We start from the raw sequence: 25,532 nt of genomic DNA on the forward strand, positions 1-25,532 counted from the left end.
AACCCCGACTCCTCTGTGGGTTTGCTCACAACGCCCGTGCTTCCTTGCAGAAGAAGTGGCACTTTTTTTTTTACCTCATCCACCATTTCAGCCAAATGTTAAAGCAGGCTACAGAAGCCATCGAACACATACGTGACACCAACAACTGGGTGGCAGAAAGACAACTCTTTATTTGTCAGAGCAAAAGTAACAAAGGATTTTTTTGCAAAATAAAAACAAAGGTCACCCAGATATCACCTTCCCTGCACTTTACAGAACTGGTTGGATTTGATATTTAACTCTTTATAACATTTTTTTTTTAAACACACACTTGAACTGCTTTTTTTCCCATGTGGAGTTTGAATCTTATTTACTTCGTCACTGAAACAGGCAGAAGAGGGGAGAGGGAGGTCTCGGGGCTTGGCTGAAGTGATGACATCACAAATGCCACCGACCGTCCAATAAGAGGAGGAGGGGGGGTTGGAAGCAACATGTTTGGATGGGGAGGGGTAGTGCCCACTGACGCCGGTGGTGGCCAATAGGAACACAGCGTGGGTTGATAGTAATTGTGGGGCATATATGTACTAAGGAGTGAACAGACCGACAGCTTACCAACAAAAGGCCCACAAATGTTACGCGTGTTAAGAGTGAGGAAGAGCCCCCGTCTCCAAGACCAACTGATCTGCTCATCTGGACCAACTGAATTAAGGTGTGTGTGTGTGTGTGTGTGTGGGGACATATGCTGTGCGAGATGTGTATTTGCAACTTAATTTTTAGTTGGTTCTGAAGCGTCGGGGGCGTTCTTAGTATATTGGCGGGGTGCGATTATGCTTGTTGTGTCTGTGTGTGCACGTGTTTGTTGCTTTTTTGTGTTCATGTTGAGCATCCCCACTCTCCTCCTTCACTGAAGGTTGCGACACAGCAGCAGCGGCTCAGTCGGCCATTCTCCGGTAGAAATAGAGGTATCCCAAATCTTTGGGGGGCTTTTCTGAGGCACACACTTTCTGATCATTGAAGATGACCCACCTGAGAAGAGAGAGAGAGAGAGTGGATGAAGGAGGTGAAAGAGCATGAGGCCACAGAGAGAAGACGGCGACTGAGAAGCCCTCACATCCAAAGCCTTGTTCTTGTTTGAGTTTATGGCAGTGTTATAGTACTCGAGTCCAGGACTCGGACTCGAGTCCTGATTTTCAGGATTCGTGACTCGACTTGGACTTGAGCCCTGATGACTCGGACTTGGACTCGAGCATTGACTGCATTTGGGCTCGAAAGTTGGAGATGAGGACTCCGACTTGTTAATTGATACTGTTTTTTTGTTTTTGTTAGTTTTTTGTAATAGGCCCTAATAATTTGGAATAAGGTATTGACAGCTATATTAATACCGTAACATTATTCAATTTCGTGCAAGGGCAGGCACGCGTGTTCCCCCTACATGCAGATTCACGTGCATACCCTCATGCAAATCCTGTTGGAACTCGACTCAGACTCAACCTTGATGACTCGGACTCAGGTAATGGGGACTTGACTCCGACTCTTTGGGGACTCGGACTCGAACACTGGGGACTCGAGACTCGACTCGGACCCGAGGTTTAGTGACTCGACTACAACACTGGAACATGGACATTTACTCTTGCAAAATGAGCGACATCCACCACGGGGGAAAAAAATAAAAATAAAGAGTATTACACGAGTCTTTCTGATGACAGAGGGAAGACACGTGTACAGAGGGATGAACAGATATGACACATTTGACGATAGTGTTTTTTTGGGGGGGGGGGTTTTTTGCACCAAAAAATAAACAATTTTATATAATGCCTCAGTGCTACCAAAGGTTTCTATTCCTACTGTGCTACAGCATCAACCCTATGGGATTTGTTTCCCATGCCCAAACCAGAATAGGAGCATGGCGCCACCTGCTGAGTTGTTTTCTATCCCACCACTTTGAAAATAAGTTATTGAAGATTTTTTTTTGTTTTTTTGCAGCAACTAAACCATTACCGAACTGAAAAGACTGAAAGTTAAAATAATAATAATAATAATAATAATAGTATCAGGCTGTGTGTGCTATTTTCATTTACTTATTTCAGGATTTCAATGTTTCAGAAAGATTTTTCTTTTCCCCCAAAACAAAAGTTCAACCTATCCAAAAAACAAAAAACAAAAACAAACTCTGCTTAACGCGTATTATGGATATCCTGAGAAACAGAAACTGGACTTTAGAAAGAATTTAAAATATTCATAAATACACAATAAAAGGAAATACTTACTGCTGGTCCTTCTTGATGTGACAGACATAGTGGCCACACATTGTACTTGTCCCCATGTGACTGATGAAGGCAAACAGCTCGTACTCTGGATAAAAACACAAGCACACGCAGCGTCATGGAGAGAAGGCCGTACTTTAATCGAGTCCGAGTAAAGACGTTATGATCTCGTATTCAGTTCCACCGAACAGCGGAAACGATGCTCTTCTGTGGACGGGCTGTTCTCTCAGCACTCTCAACCCAACGCAGGGACCTGACCTCTTTTTACAGCCTTGCACTGTGAGCGCTCCACCTCTTTATAAAAATGAAACTATTTCAGATTTTACAGAGGAGCGCAGCGCACCCATGTCACTTAAAGCTATACCTACCAATGAGGATGAAGGAGGGGTGGGACCGGAGGGGAAATTAAAACTAGAGCTACTTTGTATGAGCGGCATTTACAAACTATAACAAACAGAAATTAACCAACAAGTCCTACTGATGAAAGAGAATCCCTGTTGATTTAACATTTTATGTGCACATTATTCTAATATCCGGCACGGTGGCGCAGTGGTTGGCGCGGTCACCTCTCACAGTAAGACGGTTCTGGGTTCAAGCCCCGGGGTAGTCCAAACTTGGGGAGGGTCGTTCTGGGTCGTCCTCTTGTGTGTAGTTTGCATGTTCTCCCCGTGTCTGCATGGGTTTTCTCCGGGTGCTCCGGTTTTCTCCCACAGTCCAAAGACATGTAGGTCAGGTGAATCGGCCATATTAAATTGCCCCCAGGTGTGTGTGTGGCCCGTGTGATGGCTGGGCGGCCTGTCCAGGGTGTATGAAGCAACAACTACCAAACATCTCCCAGCAAGAGTCATGCTGCTTTGAAAAAAGTTTAGATGGACACATGGTGGTATCTTATGTGTTTTGTGAGCATGAGACATACAGTAAGTACACTGGCATATTTTACCAGAGTTACAACTTGCTCATAATAATAGGATAACCAGTACGATCCATCTAAGAAGGACTTGCAAGGGGCTGAACACTGCCTTGTTTATTTTTATATGGTACTTTGTCAAATAATTAAATGTTGGGGCATCTGGGTAGCACAGCGGTCTATTCTGTTGCCTACCAACACGGGGATCGGCGGTTCAAATCCCGGTTACCTCCAGCTTGGTCAGGCGTCCCTACAGACACAATTGGCCGTGTCTGCGGGTGGGTAGCCGGGTGTGGGTATGTTTCCTGGTCGTTGCACTAGCGCCTCCTCTGGTCGGTTGGGGCGCCTGTTTGGGGGGGGGGGGTAGCGTGATCCTCCCAAGCAACGTCCCCCTGGTAAAGTTCCTCCCTGTCAGGTGTAAAGAAGCGGCTGGCGACTCCACATGTATTGGAGGAGACGTGGTAGTCTGCAGCCCTCCCTGGATCGGCAGAGGGGGTGGAGCAGCGACCGGGACGGCTCGGTAGAGTGGGGTAATTGGCCAAGTAGAATTGGGGAGAAAGGGGGGATCGCGGCAACAAAAAAAAAAAAAAAATTTGTTAAATGTTTTTGAGATTTCTTTGTTTTTACTCTCAAGCCTCACAAGTCTCCCTGAATACATTTCAACTCTGGAACAGTTCCCTGTTCTTCCAAGGTCCCCACCATTACACAACCCCTATGCTAGTTAAAGGGAGCATAGACAAGTCCTCCAACACACGTGGAACCAGCCAACGACTTCTTTGCCCTTGCCACCCATGGGTTTCTCCTGGGGAGTGTAAGCACTCGTGCAGTTACATAACGTGCAGGTGCCCCGCCATCTGTAGGAGTCGCTAATGAAACACACTGCTGATACCAGCTCCCCACGCAGAAGGACTGCCAGTTGAGTTCCCTGTGACATCGGGCCGAGCTGGAGGCAACGTCTGAATTCAAACCATGAGCTGCATTAGAATGTTTAGCATATCAGTCCACTAAGCCGTTTAAGCACCCATGTTATTTAAACAAAATATATTTTGTAAAAGGAATTGACTGACTGTCTTGCGGCTTTTTACCCTCCTCTACCATTTTTTTTTAAAATTTTGATATAGTTTAATGATCCCCGTAGGGAAATTACGCTCTGTATTTAAGCCATCGTAGGTGTGTAGCTAGGAGCAGTGGGCAGCTGCCGTGCAGCACCCGGGGACCAGATCTTGTTCATCGTGCCATGCCTCGGTCAAGGGCACAGACAGGAGTATCAACCCTAACACGCATGTCTTCTTATTACATTTGTGTGACTAATAAGGCAATATCTCACATTGCTCTTTCATTCTACTGTCTCCTCCCCCTTCTCTATCTCTTTATGGACTCACTTCCTGGGCCATCTCTGACTCGGGGTCCAGGTGGGGGCTCCCTGCTCCCCTCGCTCTCTCCAGCAGAGCGGCCTCCTTCAGACACCTCCATGGATTCCAAGTCATCCAGGTGGGAGAAGATCCAGTCGACTGCCCGCTCTAGGACATTACTCTGGGACAAAGAAATAAATAATTATTGTCAGAAGATTTAAGAACAAGAGCACATGTTGATATCATCAGCACGATACGTTTGAAAGTACAGGAGACAGCTGACCCAATTTACACAAAGGCAGCAGACCAACATAAAACAACCCATATTAAGCCAGGGGGTGGTGTTCTTCTAAAGCTCTGCCACCTTCAGCCTCCCAACTCGCCCTAAGGTTCCCCTTAATTTCCACTCCTTACTTCACTCCTCACTTCACCCAATATGAGCGGGCAGAGACAGGCTAAGTGTTTACTTACTCTTTAGCCAGGTAGTGCCATCTTACTAATGCATCTTAAATGCTGTGCCAGCTCATTGAGGACTATGACCGACTGCTCGATAATTCATCTGTAGTATCATTCAATGGAAGTATTGCAAAATAAAATTAGAAAAAGGTAATGCTAGTTTAGTCATAGTTCTACTTTTACAATGGTCATTTGAACTCTTCTTTATCTGTTGTTTACATGTCAGTGAAATGAGTCTGAATCCCAGTACATACAGGGTTGCATTTTTATCAATTATTTTCTAACCGTGGCTCTGAGTGCTTTGCTAGCCTGGTCTCGGCTAAAGCCCATGGACACAATGGTTGCCAGATGCTCCTCAGACAAGCTTTCTGTGGGTGTGGTTCCAGGGGCCGAGGTGCATCCGGGCAACACCAGGGGGGCGGAGAAGTCTGCAGCCAATCACAAAGAGCAGGATATGTAAACCAAGAGAATGAGTCTGTGAAATGGATAACCAGTCATTCAGTAAAGAATCCCCAGTTCTCTGCTCACCTGGGTCATCCATGTGGCCCATGACCCAGTTCATGGCAGCATCGATTCCAGTGTTACCAGTGTAGTACACAGCCTTCCTGCATGCCTCCAGCGGGAATCCCATCTCGCATAACTGGGACACCGTGGAATCATCCAGGACTGGGGCTGAGAGTGGGTCATGAGGAAGAGAAAGGGTTGAATTACTTCGTTGTAGTACTCGATGGGTAGGGATTTAGTCTGAGGTTTATTTGGATATACAGCTCCTACTGATTACTGGTGGAAGACAAGGGCCCTCATCATTTGTGTCCCTGATCGCAAACGTCATTTCAAATAAAAGTATGAAAATTAAATTCTGAAGTAATGCAAAAAGCAAAAGTATGAAAATAGTCAAAGCATCTTGTGTAGTTCCACTAATCAGAAAAACTTCAGGTATGTCTACAATCATGTGAAATGTAAACTAAACTCATATTGTGATGTAAAGGCAAACCAAGCATCTTAAGGTAAAAGAAAGTCGAAAAAAACTGTCAAAAATGTGGCAACGGAAAAAGGCGGAAAGGAAAAAATGGAAAACGGGACAGTGGGCGAGTAACAGCATCACTGAGGGAGGAAGAAAAGACCAGAAACGACAGACAGACTGACACAGCAGTGGGGAGTAGAGCGAGTCGTCCTCCTCGTTGCCGTGGAAACCCAGGATACCTTTGACCTCCACGTCAGGGGTCATGAGTGGGGGAGGGGCCACCTCCGGAAGAAGCTCCTCTCCTGGCTGTTGGCCAGTCCCGCGGAGTGCGCTCAGATCAAGCGTGTCAGGGACGTCGATGCTGACATCTGCATGGGAAAATGATTATAAATCAGCAGATGTGCTGTGCGCATGCATCCCCTCCAGAGGTCATACACACTTCATACTTCTCCAGATGGTAGTTACTTGATGTACCCTCAGATGTTGTGTGGTTTTCAATAAGTGATGATAAATGCTGACAGTAGATGTCAGCTAAGCCATCTAACCACATAGATTTATCTTTTTTTTTGTAAGATCTTATTTTTTTGGCATTTTCTGCCTTTATTTAATGGCGATAGTAGAGAGAGAGATAGGAAAAGCAAGGGAGAGAGAGGGGATGACAAGCAGTAAAGGGCCCAGGCCAGATTCAAACCGAGGCTGCTGCAGAAAGGACTCAGCCGGGGCGTCCGGGTAGAGTGGGGGTCTATTTCATTGCCTACCAACACGAGAATCGCTGGTTCGAATCCCCGTGTTACCTCCGGCTTGGTCGGGCGTCCGTACAGACACAATTGGCCGTGTCTGCGGGTGGGAAGCCAGATGTGGGTATGTGTCCTGGTCGCTGCACTAGCGCCTCCTCTGGGCGGTCGGGGTGTCTGTTCGGGGGGGAATAGCGTGATCCTCCAATGTGCTACATTCCCTTAGTGAAACTCCTCACAGTCAGGTGAAAAGAAGCGGCTGGCAACTCCACATGTATTGGAGGGGGCATGTGGTAGTCTGCAGCCCTCCCCGGCTCAGCATAGTGGGGTGGAGCAGAGACTGGGATTCCTCGGAAGAGTGAGGTAATTGGCCAGATACAATTGGGGAGAAGAAAAGAAAAAAAAAAAGGGGGGGGGACTCAGCCTTATGTGGTACAGGCTCTACCAGGTGAGCCGCCGGGGCGGCCCACATAGATTTATCTTTGCAAAAATATGAATGCACATGTACAGACAGTGGGCCTGTATAAAATAAACAGAAATAAATGGAAACTGTAAGCTTCATTCTCAGTACTTTTCCAGACCAGCTTGAGAACCCGGTGATGTAAGCCCAGTATCACATCAAAACACTGTGACATATTATCACAGAGGAGGAGAAGTTTTAGATCAGCCCAAGTCCAATTATGGCAGCAGATCAAGTTGGAATGCATCATCGGTGAAAGCATCTTGTCATCTCTGGTGGGGATACAGATTTATGCTTGTAAAATTTTTTTATGAGTACTTGTACTACTATAAGGAAAACATTTGCTCACCCAGTTTCTTGGGGACCCAGTCAAGGCCAAATGTGAACTTCTTGATCTGGATGACGAGGTGGTCGGGAAAAGACGCAAAACGAGTTGTTCTGGGAAATGAAACAAATAGAAACACACCAACACACAAATATGGTAACTTGTTCAGGGGGGAAAAAAACCTTTATGACGGTGTTTGTGTCCTTCTCCTTACTTGGTAGCAGTGGTCTTCCCCTGCACAGCAGAGCTCCAGAAGTCAGACAGGATCTCCGGTTCACTTAGGGCAGCCATACAGGCCGTGAAGGGGATCTGAGCGCGCACCGTAGGGGCCGGGCCGGCCGATGAGTCTGCTTCCTCACGCCGACGCTCCGCTTCCTGCAGCTCCTCTGTCGGGGGAGAACAGAGGTAAACACTTAGCATGACCCATATTCATACACATGGGAGCCATCTCACCGGCTTCTATCATACGTCTGACTGGAAAATATCCCAACATGAACACTTTTCTAGTTGCTGTTTTAAAGGATGATACAGTTTGTCTCCACCCAGTGCAGACTGTTGCCGTCTTGTAGGGGTGTAACAGTACACAGAAATCACGGTTCAGTATGTACCTCGGTTTTGAAGTCATGGTTAAGTATGTTTTTGGTACAGCGGGGGGGGGGGGGGGGGGACGACCATAAAATAAAATTGCTTTTTTATTTAACAGTGGTTTACTGAATAAACTATGGCTCCGTCTTTCTTAAATGAAAAAAAAAAGTTTGTCAACACCGCTGCAACCGGCTGTAATATAACAATAAGAAAGTAAATCAAAAATAATCTCTAAAATAAATAAAAATATACTGGAGGATCTTCAGGATCTGGTTTATCTGCGTTTGCCGTAAGTACGAGGCTGTGCTGTGCCAAATTACTGGCAATCTCTCTGTGGTGTGCACGTGTGTGTGTGCATGCTTAGTGGGGTGCTTGAACGTATAACTTCTTCCGGCCCTTTGCCAGAGTTGTGAGGGGGCAAACTTGGGAGTTTTAAATCAAAACCCGCACACACAAAACTTCCCCGCGTGCAGTGGTTAAACAATGCTGCATTCCTTCGGTACACATGCGAGCCAAACCGAAGACCCATACTGAAAATTTTTGGTACAGGGCGTGGTGGTCTATTCCGTTGCCTACCAACACAGGGATCGCCAGTTCGAATCCCCATGTTACCTCCGGCTTGGTCGGGCGTCCCTACAGACACAATTGGCCGTGTCTGCGGGTGGGAAGCCGGATGTGGGTATGGGTGCTGGTCGCTGCACTAGTGCCTCCTCTGGTCAGTCAGGGTGCCTGTTCAGGAGAGGAGGGGGAACTGGGGGGGGAATAGCGTGATCCTCCCACGCGCTACGTCCCCCTGGTGAAACTCCTCATTGTCAGGTGAAAAGAAGCAGCTGGCAACTCCACATGTATCCGAGGAGGCATGTGGTAGTCTGCAGCCCTCCCTGGATTGGAAGAAGGGGTGGAGCAGTGACTGGGACGGCTTGGAAGAGTAGGGTAATTGGCCAGATACAGTTGGGGAGAAAACGGGGAATTTTTTTTTTCAAAAAAAAAATGGTACGAATATGTGTATTGTTACACCCCTACTGTCTTGTGAGGTGCAGAGCGAGGTGGGAGAAGGAGGTTTGTCTTTAAAACCAGGGGCACGGAGATGTACCTCTGACAGTTTGTACTTTTTTAACATTTCTGCTTACTGTCATTAGACTACTACAAAATCCTTTGTGCTACATCACCAATCAGGGTGGAGTCAGCAGTAAAAGTATTTTTTTCAATATTAGTGATTTAGTGAAGATATCGTTTCCGGTGTTGACATCTTGTCCAGCATTGTACGTTTCATCAGGAAGAGGGTATGTAGACATGTTAAATTACACTTTAACGTTCACTGGTAGGAATGTTCTTGGGGAAAATGATATGGTGCAGAGCATTTTGCGTCTTCAGCACGATGGCCAAATGCAGTAGAAGAAAGGTAGCTGAAAGTTTGAAGAGGAAGCACAGCTAATGTGGCTAACATGCAAATAGCAACCAGCAATACATTTAGATAGCTCATATATATTGTATCATATATAATATAAGGCCCGCTGTAGAGTTATGAGTTTTGCAATGTATTGGGTACCAACTAACCAGCAGTAATGACACAGGAATCACAGACAATTCAGAACCAACTGGCTTGCATCGGGATGGTGGCACTGCAGAGAATTGCAGGCTCCAGCCGAAATTTCACATGAATCTACACAGACAGCCCAATTCAGAAAATTTTCATGATTTAATTAAAAAATAACCCTCAAATGCCAAATAAGCTCAAATCTTCTACTGTGATCCATCTTACAGCGGTTATTGGAAATTAATAAGCATTGATCTACTGTATTTCCCAGACTATAAGTCACTGTTTTTATTTACTTGTCCAGCTGGCCCTGTGACTTGTATTCCAAAGTGACTTATACAATGTACATTTGTTGGACTAATACACTTCATTTCAACTCAGGCCACTAGACTGCACTGTGACTCAAATGAAAATACTGTACCACCATATAGTAAATGCAACTTATACACCAAAAAGTGACTTATGTGTTTTTTTTCCTCTTGCAACCATGTGTTTTTTGCTGAGTGTGACTTATACTCTGGTGCAACTTGTAGTCTGGGAAGTACGATACTCACAGAGTTTCCCTTTTCACATTAGACAAACTGGTGTACATTGAGTCTGACCACAGTTGCAACGTTCCCCCTGCTCTGTCAAACTCTGACACCAAAAACCCTCTACTTTCTGGACCTCTTTGCCAGTTTGCCACATGCCACTCTCTCACCTGTGTTAGTGGCCTGGTCCATGGGCACAGGAAGCTGGAGGATGTAGTCCACCCTCTGTGTGTACTTGGCTTTCTGTGACTGTTGACACACAATCCTTTCCTCAACCAGGAACCTGAATGCTTCAGATGGATTGGGCCCGGAGCGACAGTTTCTCTATGGGACGAAGCACAAGAGTAGGACAGGATGATGTATGGGACAGGCTGATGTTGGAAGAGACAGATAAGTAAAGACACAACCTTACCTCTACCATGTTTATGAAGTGCAATAAAAACTCCTGAGCGTCCTGTTGCCGATTGGTGGAGAACTCTGGGTGGCCCCGCCCGACAAGTGCTTTGAACATGCGTGGTGCTATGCCAACTTGGTCTCCCTGGAAACAAGGATGATTTGTTGGACCCGGGCATTCCAGGGATATGTCAAACATCTGACTTGTGTCGCCATAGCAAATGATTGTTTCTTCTTACCCTGGGTTCGGATGTACCGCTTTCATCCCCTGGATCTGGTGCTGGTTTGGAATACTCTCCTGACAACAGACCGTAGCCCAGCTTGGCTCTGTGGTTAACAAGCAAGGTTGACATCAGAGCACTAACAAGACACTCACATATGAGGAGGGTATCGACTTAAGCCTTAGTACAGAACCAGTTGGAAGTTGGAATCCCTGACCAGTGAGAAGAACTTCTCACCTCATGCTCAACACTAGAACGACCGGGACTTCACCCCTACCTAAAACTACCATGGACAGTCAACGTGACCGCCGGTTTTTAAACTCTATATTCTGTCAAGATAAATACCCAGTTGAGATATTAATGCATTAGATATGTTAGTATATCTGTTAAGAAACTAACTGATCCAAAATTAACATTTAAACAACTTTAATACTATTTTTCAAACAATTTAAAATTGCCACTGTCCAACACCTGTAAATACTGCAGCGCCTCGGTGGTAGTCATGGTAAGTCTGTAACCAGCCATGTTGGCAATAATCAAAAATCAAGTTTCGACTATTACTCTGCACTGGAGAACGGTAGTTTTTTCCCCCATTTTGCCTTCTGTGCCTGGCTGGCTGCCTCCTTTCTATTGGCCGCGCAGGTATTCATTGCAACCCACACTTTGCTCAACGCCATCATGGCACAGCGCAGGCCATTGGAAATAATGGGGTTTAGAGCACAGTGGCACCGTTGTCGCATTGTGTCTGTGCGCAAACCTCGTCTCCACTTTCTCACAGCAGTGGGCTTCATTTGTTCCCAGCCCTCGTCCCCTCACGGAGAATATTAGATATTCTGCTACGCTATGCCATCGGGGCGCATATGGGGTTCTGTGATGCGCCATTATTAATGAACGTCGTGAATTTACGACACTTTAAATTCTGCTGGCACTTGAACATTGAACACATTTTTAATTATAATTTATATTAGTGCATACAAGAAATTACTGCCATCTAAGCTGATCAGCTTGATGGTTTTGAAATTCAAATGGCACTTTAACATATAGGTCTGGGTTTTGTTATTATTTCTGTTAGTGCATACAAGAAATATGCTTTTCAAGCTGACAGTCAATTTTGATGGCCTTGATGGTTTTACTGGAAATCTGTAGTTCACAGGAAATTACAGGACAGACATTGTAATGTACATTGCACGGTTACACTTTCTTTTAGGGGGTCGGAAATTACCTAGTAATTTCCTGGTAATAAGGTGGTAATTATCACTTAATTTCTTAGAAATAAGGTTGAAACTACCTTGTAATTTGGGTTAGCTGTAAAATTACCTGTAAAAACTACCACCTTATTACTAGGAAATTACTAGGTAATTTCAACCTTATTTCTAAGAAAGTACATATAATTACCACCTTATTACTAGGAAATTTCCGACCCCCTAAAATAAAGTGTTACCCATTGTACATATACCGGTATGCTCTGTCATGTACCTCAGGCATGTATGTAAGTAACCCGCTAACATCTATTTCAGCATCTGATATATTCTCTGCACCATTGCACTTTATCACCTCTTATTTCACCCGTGTAAGTCAACCCTTGTGTATAATATATCTGAAGATTATTGTGTTGTTATTCTAAGTAAACTGAGAGAGCCACGAAACCAGAGTCAAATTCAATGTATGTGCAAACATACATGGCCAATAAACATGATTCTGTTCAAAGTTAAAAAGATGCTATTAATGAAGAGTATTTTAATTTAAATATACTACCTTTTTGTTGACGCTACATAAATTCCATGAGTTTTACATTTAAATACCCATTATAAGAAGCGCTGACCAACTCCTCCCCTCTGGTAGGCGCTAGAGCTCTGCACGCCAAAACAACCAGACAAGAACAGTTTCTTTCCACAGGTGGTCACTCTGATGAACACTTAACATTGTCGTAATAAATCTGAGCATGCTTTATATACTGTATATTGTACGTAGACATGCATATTCTGTCATGTCCACCTACCTCTCTCGTATATAAGAAACCTGCCAACATATTTATTCCAGCATCTCTGCACTACTGCCTTCCTGTTTTGCTTGTATATAGTCATTCATTCTATATATTCCTTAAGATTGTTGTGCTGTTATTCTATGTAAGTACATTGAGAGCCACTTAACCACAGTGAAATTCCATGTATGTGCAAACATACATGGCCAAACAAAGATGATTCCCGATTCTTCAGTCTTAAGAAGAAAAAAGCGATTAAGCGTGATTAACACAGCAAATTGTGCGATTAATTAAGTTAAAAAAAATTTAAATCGATCGACAGCCCTAGTAAAAAACTGTTAAGTCATTTTTCACTTTCTTTTGCAATATTTCATGTTTTCTTTGTCATGACTTTCACGTTCCATCACTGCACGGCTAGCAGGTGACATCTACTGGTGAAAGTGGATTCTAGGGAGAGTGAGCAGGCAAAAGTAAAAGTCTTGAAAACCATCACAGTACTCAAAAGTAAGAAAAAGACACTCACACTTGGGTCTTGAAGTCCTGGGTGGGGTCCCTTGGGGCTTCATCAAAGATCTTGTCCATGTTAGACACATACCTTGCAAGCATTGGAAAAAAGCATGAGACTGGGTTTTTTTTTTAACATTAGGTAGCTTACATCATCAATTAATCTCCACTTGTCGAGCAGTAATCTACTCGACGGAATTGTTTCCAATAAAGGCCGCACCCAAGATTAAAATAACCCTTATCATAGAAAGTGCTCATCAATGAAGATTAAGGGTGTTTTCATCCATAGCTCATTTAGAGCTGTCATGTCTAATCCTGAAGTGGTACCCCCCCCCCCCCTTGGCTCGATCCGTTTTGGGGCAGATGAGAACAGAACATATGCACTAGGGTATAAACCATAACAGCTGGACTGAGACCAGGTTGGTTAGGTGGGCTTTGTGCAGTAACACTGTGCACGTACAAAATAACCCTGGAGTGGTTCATTTGGAGCAAAATAACAGATTTCGATGTTGATACAGCTGAACTATAGGAAAAACTGCGAATTAGCAGTAAGACATGCTGCAAGTTATGGTTCTCCCCCCACCGCTTTGGAAGGCAAAGAAAATGGAGTCAGCACATTAATGTGACCGATAGGTAGGAGAAACAAAGAACAATTACCAAAGTGATCATATAGAAACACAGGTGAGTTGGATGCTTCCTATTGGTTTAATAGCAGAAAAGTGTCATTTCCCGTACCAGATTTCTGAGCAAAAGGAAATGCCTACTCTTGCATGGCTGTTGTATACAAGTTATGGTTTGGTTGAAATTTTGCACTTTAGCGACATAATCACACCGATGTGAATAATCTATAATATAACAACTTCTTCCCCAATTCAATGGCAAGTGAACTTTCGATGTAAAAACATCCTAAAACTATCCCTTTTAATGAGTAGCAGATGGTACTGTAAATTCAAACTATTATTTGTAACAGGAGGTAGACCAAACTGTTCATTCAAACTACTCTTTGTTGCAGGTAGCGCCACAGTGGACCAGACAGATGGGATCTATAAAATTTAAGAGGCACTGAGAGACAGGGAGTACTGACTTGCTCTGGAAGTCGTGTATGGTGAAGAGCACTTGCATTACAGAGTTGAGGTAGCAGCTGTTGCCTAGGTTCTTCATGCCAGTAAGCCCAGGGCCCGACAAGGGCCGCAGGGTGGTCCCCGACTCCTGGATCACTTCCCATTCTCCCACCCGCTGGTTCACTGCAATCTCCAGCTCCGTCATAGTCCGCTCAGTCTGCCAGAGAGTGTGAGCGCAGGGGGAAAGGAGGGACGGGGAGTAGTGCAAATAATGAGGAAAAAAAGAGTTGGAAAGTGATCAAGATGATAACCAGGTGGCAAGGAAATGAGTGACAGCAGGGAATGGTGCAGGAAACAGGAGGAAAATGATATATGAGAGGGTCAGATATGATAGTGGGAATGGGGTAAAAATGAGAGTGCAAAGATGATATGAATAAAAAGACAATGATCAACATGACCAGGAGGTTGAAAGGCAGGTGCAAAGAGAAGGTCGAGGAGAAATGTCAGATTAAATGAGGCCCAAGTTTTACAGGAGCTACAGTCTCTTAACATGGCAGCTGAATTTTTCAGTACCATGTAATCAATGGCAGCTCTTTCAGTCAGAACCAGCAATAAATGTCTGGATGTCTGCCAATGGAGAATGACAAAAAAAACCCCCAATATTTCAGCACAACTCTGGCGTCAATGGTAGACATGCAGCAGTGCAGTGCTACTCTTCAGAAGCATGATCAGATATGTAGAAGGCCAGCAGCACATACAGGCACATTTGTTATTAACACAGGTCAGTGGTTGAATCAGATATTCAAACAAAAAATAAAACTGAAAAAAAAAAACACAAAAAACCGAAGACAAAAAAACACAAAAACACTGCTGCTACTGAAGCAGTGAAGCTGAAGTATCACAAGACCCTACCTTCTCCATGGTCATCATGTCAATCCCAAAGTGAGCCAGGTGCTCCGGAAGTTTAGGATCCAGTACCATGTCATCCTCATCATAGGAGTACACATCTGAACAGACCACAAAGAGCCATCAAGACCAAGAACGCATCAAGCCCAAGAACGCATCAAGACCAAGCACACACCGAGCCTTATTCAATACTGATATGCAAAGAACAAGTTTTTGTGGATGGCACTGCCTTGTTTTTATGGTTGCTTCAGTTTTCAATGAAAAAAGGGGGTAACACATGCACACTTACAAAAGTCACAAAAGTTCAATAATGACAAGGTTTCGAACCCACTTGGATCTTTGTCAGGTACGAATGTTTTAAAAATGGAAACCACAACCATATTTATACATCATGCACACCAATAGGCTGACAAGCTCTACGATAGCCCCTGGGTGGTAAACATCCAAAAACAACTAACAAAACAATAAAGTACACGAGCCATTCTATCAAATATACAACTTATGTAAACACATTATATCAAATACTTACGTATACTTAGGTAAACACATTACATCAAATACTTATGTAAACTTATGTATACTTATGTAAACACATTATATCAAATACGTATGTGAACTTATGTATACTTATGTAAACACATTATATCAAAAAAGGCCCTGTGTGATGGCCTTGCGGCCTGTCCAGGGTGTCTCCCCGCCTACCGCCAAATGACTGCTGGGATAGGCTCCAGCATCCCAGCGACCCTGAGAGCAGGATAAGCGGTTTGGATAATGGATGGACGGATGGATTATAGCAAATTCATCATCCCATGTATCAGAATCTACTTCACCTACATTCAAAATTATTCTATCGAATTAGAAGAACGAGAAGAAACCTTAACTTCTTGTACATCTACGGCTAAATTTTTCAAAATATGGTAACCCCTCTTTGACCTTAAAGAAACATTGCAGTTCCAGAGTGTACCTCAGTGAAACTGGCTGTTGGCTATTATTTTTCCGTGTGATAACTCAAGACTAATCTGTAGCACTACCAGTACTTATGTTGCAATTTACCCATGAAGACTGTGGTTTTTGTTTATTTTTTTAATTTGTTACTCTTTGTGGGGGGGGGTATATTTTTTCTTTTACTACACACAATTTTTTTTATAAATGTATGTATGTATGTGTTTCTAACTACTGTTTTTGCCATAAGTATGTTTATATGCCATTATTATTGTTTTTGGATGTTTTTAAAAAATGTTGAAAGAATTGAAACTATTGTTTAGAATGTTAACTTCTTTCGTTTCATTGTTTACAATGTTAACAAACATTAATAAAAAGACTGGTTAAAAAAAAAAGGAATTGGGTCTTAAACCCTCCTATAAAGTAAAATAACAATAAGGAAAAAGGCACACCTGTTGAATTTATAAAATTCAACCTTTTTCCATTTTTAAAAATGTTTGTATGGGTCTAGGAATATACTACCAACATTTTTATTTATTTTAGAGAAAATATTTTCTCATACTCTTGATTCAGACCTCTAGGTGTGAGAGTCTAGAGGGTTAAAATATAAAAACTTCCTCTTCGGAGGAGGCAATTTAAATTCCCTCTTACTCCAAAGAGAACGTTTTTATATTTTAACTCTCCAGACTCTCACGCCTAGAGACCTGAATCAAGACTATGAGACCAAACATTTTCTCTAAAATAAATAAAAATGGTGGTAGTATCATGATGGCTCTCTACACTTACTTTGCATATTCCTAGACCCTTACACAAGCCTAGATTGCATTTGTATTACTTCTTTTTCCATTGTACTTTTTTCCATGTGCTTTATTATATTAGTTGTTTTTGGATGTCTGTCACCCTTGGCGGTTTGGATGGTTAACCACACATGCCCTCACAGAGCTCATCAGCCTATTGGTGAGCGTGATCTATAAATGTGGGTGTGGTTTCCATTTTTTTCAAACATTGACCGAACAAAGAGCCAAGTGGGATCGAAACTTTGTCATTATTAAACTTTTGTGGCTTAGAGTAAGTGTGCAGGTGTTACCCCCTTTTTTTCATTGACGTTGTTCTGACAGCCTTGCACCTACATGATGTGTGTATAATTACTCTCCTTCAACTTCTTCAGTTTTCAGGACACTGTCATTATAGGATCTTTGTAAGCAAACTTTTGCAAGCACTATACAGGGCATCCGGAAAGTATTCACACCCCTTCACTTTCCCCACATTTTGTTATGTTACAGCCTTATTCCAAAATGGATTAAATTCCTTTTTTTCTCATCAATCTACATACAATACCCCATAATGACAGAGCGAAAAAGGTTTTGTAGAAATTTTTGCAAATTTATTAAAAATAAAAACCTGAAATATTGCATGTCCATAAGTATTCACACCCTTTACTCAGTACTTGGTTGAGGCACCCTTGGCAGCGATTACAGCCTCAAGTCTTCTTGGGTATGAAGCTACAAGCTTGGCACACCTATATTTGGGGTATTTCTCCCATTCTTCTCTGCAGATCCTCTCGAGTTCTGTAAGGTTAGATGGGGAGCGTCGCTGCACAGCTATTTTCAGGTCTTTCCAGAGATGTTCAATGGGGTTCAAGTCTGGGCTCTGGCTGGGCCACTCAAGGACATTCAGACTTGTCCCGAAGCCACTCCTTCGTTGTCTTGGCTGTGTGCTTAGGGTCATTGTCGTGTTGAAAGGTAAACCTTTGCCCCAGTCTGAGGTCCTGAGCGCTCTGGAGCAGGTTTTCATCAAGGATCTCTCTGTACTTTGCTCCATTATCTTTCCCTCGATCCTGACTAGTCTCCCAGTTCCTGCCGCTGAAGAACATCCCCACAGCATGATGCTGCCACCACCATGCTTCACTATAGGGACGGTATTAGCAAGGTTATGAGAGGTGCCTGGTTTCCTCCAGACGTGACGTTTGGCATTCAGGCCAAAGAGTTCAATCTTGGTTTCATCAGACCAGAGAATCTTGTTTCTCATGGTCTGAGAGTCCTTTAAGTGCTTTCTGGCAAACTCCAAGCAGGCTGTCATGTGCCTTTTACTGAGCAGAGACTTCCGTCTGGCCACTCTACCATAAAGGCCTGATTGGTGGAGTGCTACAGAGATGGTTGTCCTTCTGGAAGGTTCTCCCATCTCCAGAGGAACGCTGGAGCTCTGTCAGAGTGACCATTGGGTTCTTGGTCACCTCCCTGACCAAGGCTCTTCTCCCCCGATTACTCAGTTTGGCTGGGCGGCCAGCTCTAGGAAGAGTCCTGGTGGATCCAAACGTCTTCCATTTACAAGTGATGGAGACCACTGTGCTCTTTGGGACCTTCAAAGCTGTGGAAATTTTTTGTACCCTTCCCAAAATCTGTGCCTCGATACAATCCTGTCTCGGAGGTCCACAGACAATTCCTTTGACTTCATGGCTTGGTTTCTGCTCTGACATGCACTGTCAACAGTGGGACCTTATATAGACAGGTGTGTGCCTTTCCAAATCATGTCCAAACTATTGAATTTACTACAGGTGGACTCCAATCAAGATGTAGAAACAACTCAAGGATGATCAGCGGGAACAGGATGAACCTGAGCTCAATTTTGAGTGTCATAGCAAAGGGTGTGAATACTTATGTACATGCAATATTTCCGTTTTTTATTTTTAATAAATTTGCAAAAATTTCTACAAAACCTTTTTCACTTTCTTATTATGGGGTATTGTGTGTATAGATTGATGAGAAAAAAAGAGGAATTTAATCCATTTTGGAATAAGGCTGTAACATAACAAAATGTGGGGTAAGTGAAGGGGTGTGAATACTTTCCGGATGCACTGTATATTTTCTCAAACAAACGCTGAGAAACTGCAACAGGCACAGAAAGAAACAAATGACGGCAGCCCCTGTGTCGTTTTTAATCCCAGAAATTAGTAAATGATGCCTTTACCTGCTCCGTCAGGTGTAATGGTGCCCAGTTTGACAGCAAGCGGGTGCCCTGTCTGCTGGAAATGGAGCAAGGCATGGTTGTTCCCTCCAGAGCCATCAAAATACCTACGACCACACAGCACTTTGCCATCTGTCAGGTTCATCCACAGATTCTCCTGCAGATCACACACCTCACACCGCCAACCACTAGAATGGAGAAATGGCATGGGATAACTTTAAAATGTATTACTTACACACACACACACACACACACACACACACATTCAAATAGTCTGTCTCTTGAGATAGCCTTAACATTAAAAGATAATCACAAATGAGAAAAAAAGATTCTTGCTATATTAAACTCAACCTACCTAAATGCATTTATGTGCATCAAAACTGCACATGCACTCAATGATACTGCCACATTTTTCAAACTAGTACATCAAGGCAACCACTTTATAGTTTGTGTAGTGTGTTGAAAATCATGGATAAAAAACTTAACTCATCATTATTGCAATATAGTTAAAAGTATAATCTTTTGAGATTTGAAAATGTTCTGTTTATGGCTAATGTTGGTTCATTATATCATATATATATATATATCTCACAATCTAGCACCACCACCTCTCATACAGTTTGTAAGAATATGTAGTGGTGCCGGCTCAAGGTTAAAAAGAGCTTCCACTAGAGGGGACTGTTATGTTACATTTCGGTCTACAACGTTTGGCCAAAACTGCTTCTCAGTTAAGGCAGCCGGGATGTGGAATTCTTTACCCCTGAGCATCACAGAGGGCAGTACTTTTACACATTTCAAACTAAGTTAGAAACATGGCTGAAAAACACTCAAGTTTGTCAACATTGAGCTCAGAGACACTGAATGTGGCCAGCATTGGTACCGAGTGTTTGGTGGTAAATTTCTTGTACTGATAAAACTGTCTGTTTTTAATGGTGTGGAATTGCTGATGGTGTTCTCCCTAGAGGGACTTTATGTCTTGATGCATACTCAATAATCCAGGTAAGGAAATCTGTAACCTGTGCATCACTAGTAGCCTCCACCCAGGGACTACGAATGAAAATGAGCTTTTAGCAGTTAGCTATATCTGGTACAATATATGTATTGTGCATTGTCCCTGCTAAATAAACAATAAAATAAAAGAAGTAAATAAAGATCCAAAGTGCTTTTTAGTAGACAATTCCTCTGTAAGGAACCGGGTAGTGAATAATCTCTCACCTGGGTGGGATCTTCACTCCATTGTCGAGCTGTTTGAGGTCGGCAGCATGCCGAGACTCCTGTCTCACCTCTCCGTCCCATTGTTGAACTTGCAAGGCGTGAGACACTGAGTCTGCTGACATGAGCCCCGCCATAGACAGAGACACCTTAAAGAGGGAAGACAACAAGCCGTCATTAAGAGGCTGCTGATACCCGGCATTAACATGTGTCCTGGGTGATCCAATCACCAGTGGACAGCTTTAAGCAAGTCAGTTCACACCCGGCATTAGAATGTGTCCCCAGTGACCACTTATGACCGGATCTCACTTCCCCGCTCTATATGCAAATAAACACGTACATCACCGTGGTAGGGGTGTGCGATTTAGCCTCGGCTGCAAGCGGAGAGAGGGAGCGTGGCTCTTGGGACAGCAGCACACCGACCCCGTGCAATTGAACAAATTAAAGACATTATCAAATAAAGCCTATGTTAACCACCTAAAACTGCGTCCACCTTCACCTCGAACCCTCCCCGTGGCACAGTCACGTCAATAAACGTACAGAAATGCGAGACGAGTCGAAGCAACAGGCATTTAACAAAATCAGACATCCTTGCTCACTGCAGCCTCATTATGATGTATTTTCCATCTGTAGTTATTACTGTCAAATTATGTCATCATACAAAATTTGAAGCGCTCTTAAAGAAATAAATTAAATCATCCCATATCCCAACAGCACTGTTGTGGATAAATAATTTCGCATTATTACAAGGACATGGACCCAGCAAATGCATGTCACACCAGATAGCGACAATCTGATGAGGAATTTCTCCCCTTTTTCTCCCCAATTGTACCTGGCCAATCACCGCACTCTGAGCCGTCCCGGTCACTGCTCCACCCCCTCTGCCGAACCGGGGAGGGCTGCAGACTACCACATGCCTCTTCCGCTACATGTGGAGCTTCTAGCCCCTTCTTTTCACCTGACAGTGAGGAGTTTCATCAGGGGGACATAGCGCGTGGGAGGATCACGCTATTCCCCCCAGTTCCCCCTCCCCCCTGAAAATGTGCCCCAACCGACCAGAGGAGGCGCTAGTGCAGTGACCAGAACATACCCACATGCAGCTTCCCACCCGCAGACATGGCCAATTGTGTCTGTAGGGACGCCCAACAAAGCTGGAGGTAACACGAGGATTCGAACCAGCATTCCCTGTGTTGGTAGGCAACGGAATAGACCGCTACGCTACCCGGATGCCCCCTGATGAGGAAAATTAACTGAGTGAATTAGGAGTGTCAGGCTCCGATGTTTGCCTTCTTTTATTTTGTGTTCAAAATACACAGCTAAAGCTGAAACTTGGAAAATGTAAATGTCTGAACACTAGAATTTGTAATTCTCAACCCGAACCCTGTCAGGCTTGACCCGATCACGTTGGTGTCTGAACACTCGAGTTTGTAATTCTCAACCCGAACCCTGTCAGGCTCGACCCGATCACGTCAGTTCAGGCTCAGATTATTCAATTGTTCCAGCTGGTTTGAGAGGGCTCTTGTGCTGCGGTGGATAAATGAACTTGAAGTGGAACTTGAATGTGCAAGAGCTGGCGGGGGCTCTTCCACAGTTGCGGGTCTGATGTCAGAAATTGGATGTCAATTGACTAGGCGGTCCTTCAATGCAGCCTGGGACACGTGTGCGTTTACATTTAAAATGCGATGTAGACAAACGCATCCAACGCCACCTCTGAATGTGGCCTTAGCGCTCGACCTCTCAAAACACATTGAAGAGGCATTGGGTGCATTCAAACCTGTACTTAGAGCTGTCCACTTATGATCGGATCACCCAAGATGCATGTTAATGTCAGGTGTAAACAGCCTCTAAGTAACAATATCAGAACCTTACTTTAACCTTATGACAAAGGTTCTGAACTATTCCACTAATTCTGGTATCAAATTTTTTATAGGCAACTGTAGACTGTGAGGACGCAAAGATCATAAGATATGTGACTCAAAGCCAAATAATTATAAGGGGTAGATTGAAAAGACAACTCAGTCAAACAGCTAGGTTAATTGCTAATGTGTGATCCAAGCCCCTCTCTGCTTATTAATTCAATTTAGTCATGGTACTGTCATACTGTCTGGCATATATAAGCGACAAATAAGTAACTCAAATAATACTGATCATGTTTAAAGGAGCAAGAAGAAGTTGAGAACTTGTCTAGTCCCAGCCCCTTATACTATTCATGATTGGATGATGCATTGATAACAAATAATAATTGATAATAGAAAATGAAAGTTCAATTTACAACCATCAGTGTCCGTGATATCTATCTCAGTCGACTCAAACAAACCAACCCATTTGGGCAAAAAAAAAAAAAAAAACCCACATTGGTCACAGTTCCATCTCATAACCATTCAATATTTTGTTTCTGAAGAGTCTTTTTAGTTCAGATAAAGTACCACTTGTTTTCAGCTCTTCACTGCAGTTATTCCACAAACCAACCCCCTTGGTTGTAACAGTGATGTTTTGAATCTGTCCTTACTGGTGGTTTTCTGAATATACAGGTTCCTCTCAAATTATGTTTACCTTCTCTCAGTTGGAACAACCCTTGAATACTGATAGGTAATTGTTGATTTATTACTCTGTACATAATTTGAATAGTTTTAATATCAACCACATTTTTAAATTCCAGTGCTTTTAGTTTGATAAAAAACTGATGTGTTGATTCTCTGAAAATGGTTTTATTTACAGTTTGTATAGCTCTTTTTTGGAAGTTGAAGATTGGATCCGTGTTTGTTTTGTATGCGTTCCCCCACACGTCCACACAGTAGTAATGTGTGGGAGAATGAATGAACAGTACAATGTATATAGGGAAGCTTGAATCATAGGGTAGAATATTGTCATCATGTAAACCTCTTTGTTTAAAGAACACCTATTAGCCTCCCTCTGACCCTTAACATGATTTTTAAAAAATCAACCCCATGAACTCAAATTTTACTGGCGACTCACAAAAATGAAAGATGTCTCACCCGCTCTCTTACAACATCAGGCATGGTTGTAAGGTCTTCTGAAGTCACTTCTTGTCTGTCAGGGAAGATGACAACCTTCACATCCTCTTCATATTGATCCTGCTCCACATCAAAACCTCCTTCAATTCCTGGCACACCAGCATTGGAAGGGTAAATAAGCTATTAGTCTCAAAAGATGACGCACACCTACACATCTGTGTCTGCATACATACCTAACCATGCTCTCACCTATTGCCAATCTTGTGGGCTTTTTCTTAGGTGGGTCACCGGATCCAGAGTTATTGTCATCTTCCTTCTAACGGAAACCATATTTGGAATCAGTGGATGTTGAGAATGTGTCATTTACACATCAAAAGAAAAAGTTCAGACTGTGTGAAACTTTAGAATACATGTCCGGGGGGGGGGGATACTGTTAAGGAAACTAGAAAACACAAGAAAACTTAACATTCACCTGAATCTTGCGGGTCCGGGTAATGTGCAAGTAAGCCCGCTGACCAGTTCTGGCATGGTGTCTATCCACATACTGACTGCCGAAGCCCAGGAAACTGTTCATGCACACATATAGGCCTCCCTCGCTCTCCTGAAACTCAACAGAAGAGTAAAGGTGAAATAAAGCAGCAAGCCCTACCCACAGCACAGAGATGCCACAGCTCAGGGAAGTATAGTCTGCAGCACCTGGCTGCCCTCATGTAAATATCAATGACTAGTCGGCAAACCGGCTATCCAGCTAGCCTGCTACCCCTCACTGCCTGTCAGCCCAACAGTGTTATCAATACCACCTAAATCCCCCATCAAATGTTAAGCCATGAACGTTAACATGTAAGGGGGTTTACATAAGGGGGTGTAAAACTTGGCGGGGGGTGTGCAGGGGCAGCCCTGACACTGCGGAGACACACAGGTAAAATACCTTTCGATCTATTTTGATGGCACCACTTACCAAGCTAGGTTAGCTAGGTTAGGCTACCATTACAGTGCATTATCTTAGCTTAGCTTAGCATAGCTTGGCGTTAAAATTGAAAGCTCGCAAGAACACCAGGAAGCTGCCGCCACACGAGCTAAATGCAGGGCGGTGCTGACAGGGCACCGTAGGTTTTATACAACTGAGAGGAAAATGTGAAACGAAAGGGACACCGTTGATATGTTAGCTAGCTAAGAGGCGGCGGCGGCGGCGGGGGGGGGTGGGTGGTGGTGGGGGGGTGAGACGAGATGATGGCTCACCGGCGAAGCGAAGGATAAGGCGCATTCGTCTTTGTGGACTCGGTCCCCGGGCCTCGGAACCCGAATCGTGGAAAGAACTGACATCAAAACCTCGCCGACCTCCGCCATGTCGCTTGAGCTCGGTGCAGCCTTTCGAAGCGGGACACTTGGCGCTACCGAAGTTTGGACCCCAGCCTTTGGTGATCGGGGCCGGAGTGGAGTCCGTCTGTCTGCGCGCTCGGCTGAATGAAATGAATCACCGCTCCGCCGCGCGGACGAGGCGAGGTCGCGCGGCTGCGGGCCCGCGACCGTAAACTTTAGTTTAAAGCAAACCCCCGCATTCTTTTTGTCACAACGTCTTTCTTTCTTTTTTTCCTCTTCTTCTTCATAGTCGTTATCGTTCACTTGACGAGAGGCTCTTATTAACCACCAGAAAGATACATAAATCACAACTAATAGGGTCATTTGTGTGGACATACAGTTTTATATATATGCTACTACTTGGTTCATAAAATACACAACAGTGCACCTGCGTTAAAAACCTAGAATGAATGAATGAATGAATGAATGAATGAATTAATTAATGACATAACTGCCTTTTAGCATTTTGGAAAGTAGACAGTGTTCCTAATATGTCCCTACTATCCCACCACCATGTTCGGATTTGGAACCAGTACACCCAAACTGAGTCATGTGGTAATAACTGTGTCCTAAGTCAGACCTTCGGGGATTCATGGATCCTATTGATTCAATGTTGTAGCGAATTCGCTACAATGTAATCAATTTCATTTTCATTTCTGCCATTCCACCTTAGCCTTCCTTTATATTCTTCACGTTGTTTGATTAAGGCTTAGGATTTTTCCTCATTGTATTGTGTTGTTTGTGTTTGTTTGTTTATTGATTTATTAGTTTTTATTTGTTTACTTACTTGTTCTGTCCGTTTTCCTTAATCACTACCTTTTCATTTTCATGTAAAATTAATTCCACTGCATTATAACGTACGACGTTTGTTATATAAACAAAGTTTGTTTGAATTATTGATACTCTTCATTGATCCACCAA

General features: G+C 43.5%; 1 protein-coding gene across 2 annotated transcripts; it reads right to left on the reverse strand.

The window, feature by feature from the left end:
* Positions 1–156: 156 nt before the first annotated feature.
* On the reverse strand, positions 157–24,797 carry usp5 (ubiquitin specific peptidase 5 (isopeptidase T)). 2 transcript variants are annotated; one of them, XM_056285745.1, is made up of 20 exons: positions 24,492–24,797; positions 23,725–23,853; positions 23,502–23,565; positions 23,274–23,401; positions 20,281–20,426; positions 19,069–19,253; positions 15,166–15,260; positions 14,277–14,470; positions 13,212–13,283; positions 10,726–10,813; positions 10,506–10,631; positions 10,264–10,417; positions 7,656–7,827; positions 7,466–7,554; positions 6,162–6,290; positions 5,487–5,630; positions 5,244–5,386; positions 4,533–4,683; positions 2,247–2,331; positions 157–1,005 (listed from the first exon to the last, which is right to left on the reverse strand). In XM_056285745.1, the coding sequence occupies exons 1-20, from the start codon at positions 24,597–24,599 to the stop codon at positions 912–914; spliced, it is 2,496 nt and encodes an 831-aa protein (XP_056141720.1). In that variant the 5' UTR covers positions 24,600–24,797; the 3' UTR covers positions 157–911. The 2 variants fall into 2 exon arrangements, with proteins under 2 accessions (XP_056141720.1, XP_056141719.1); XM_056285744.1 differs by having other exon boundaries at positions 23,502–23,568.
* Between the last annotated feature and the right edge of the window lie 735 nt (positions 24,798–25,532).

The sequence above is a fragment of the Lampris incognitus genome, chromosome 9 (assembly GCF_029633865.1).
Source record: "Lampris incognitus isolate fLamInc1 chromosome 9, fLamInc1.hap2, whole genome shotgun sequence".
NCBI classification, from domain to species: domain Eukaryota; kingdom Metazoa; phylum Chordata; class Actinopteri; order Lampriformes; family Lampridae; genus Lampris; species Lampris incognitus.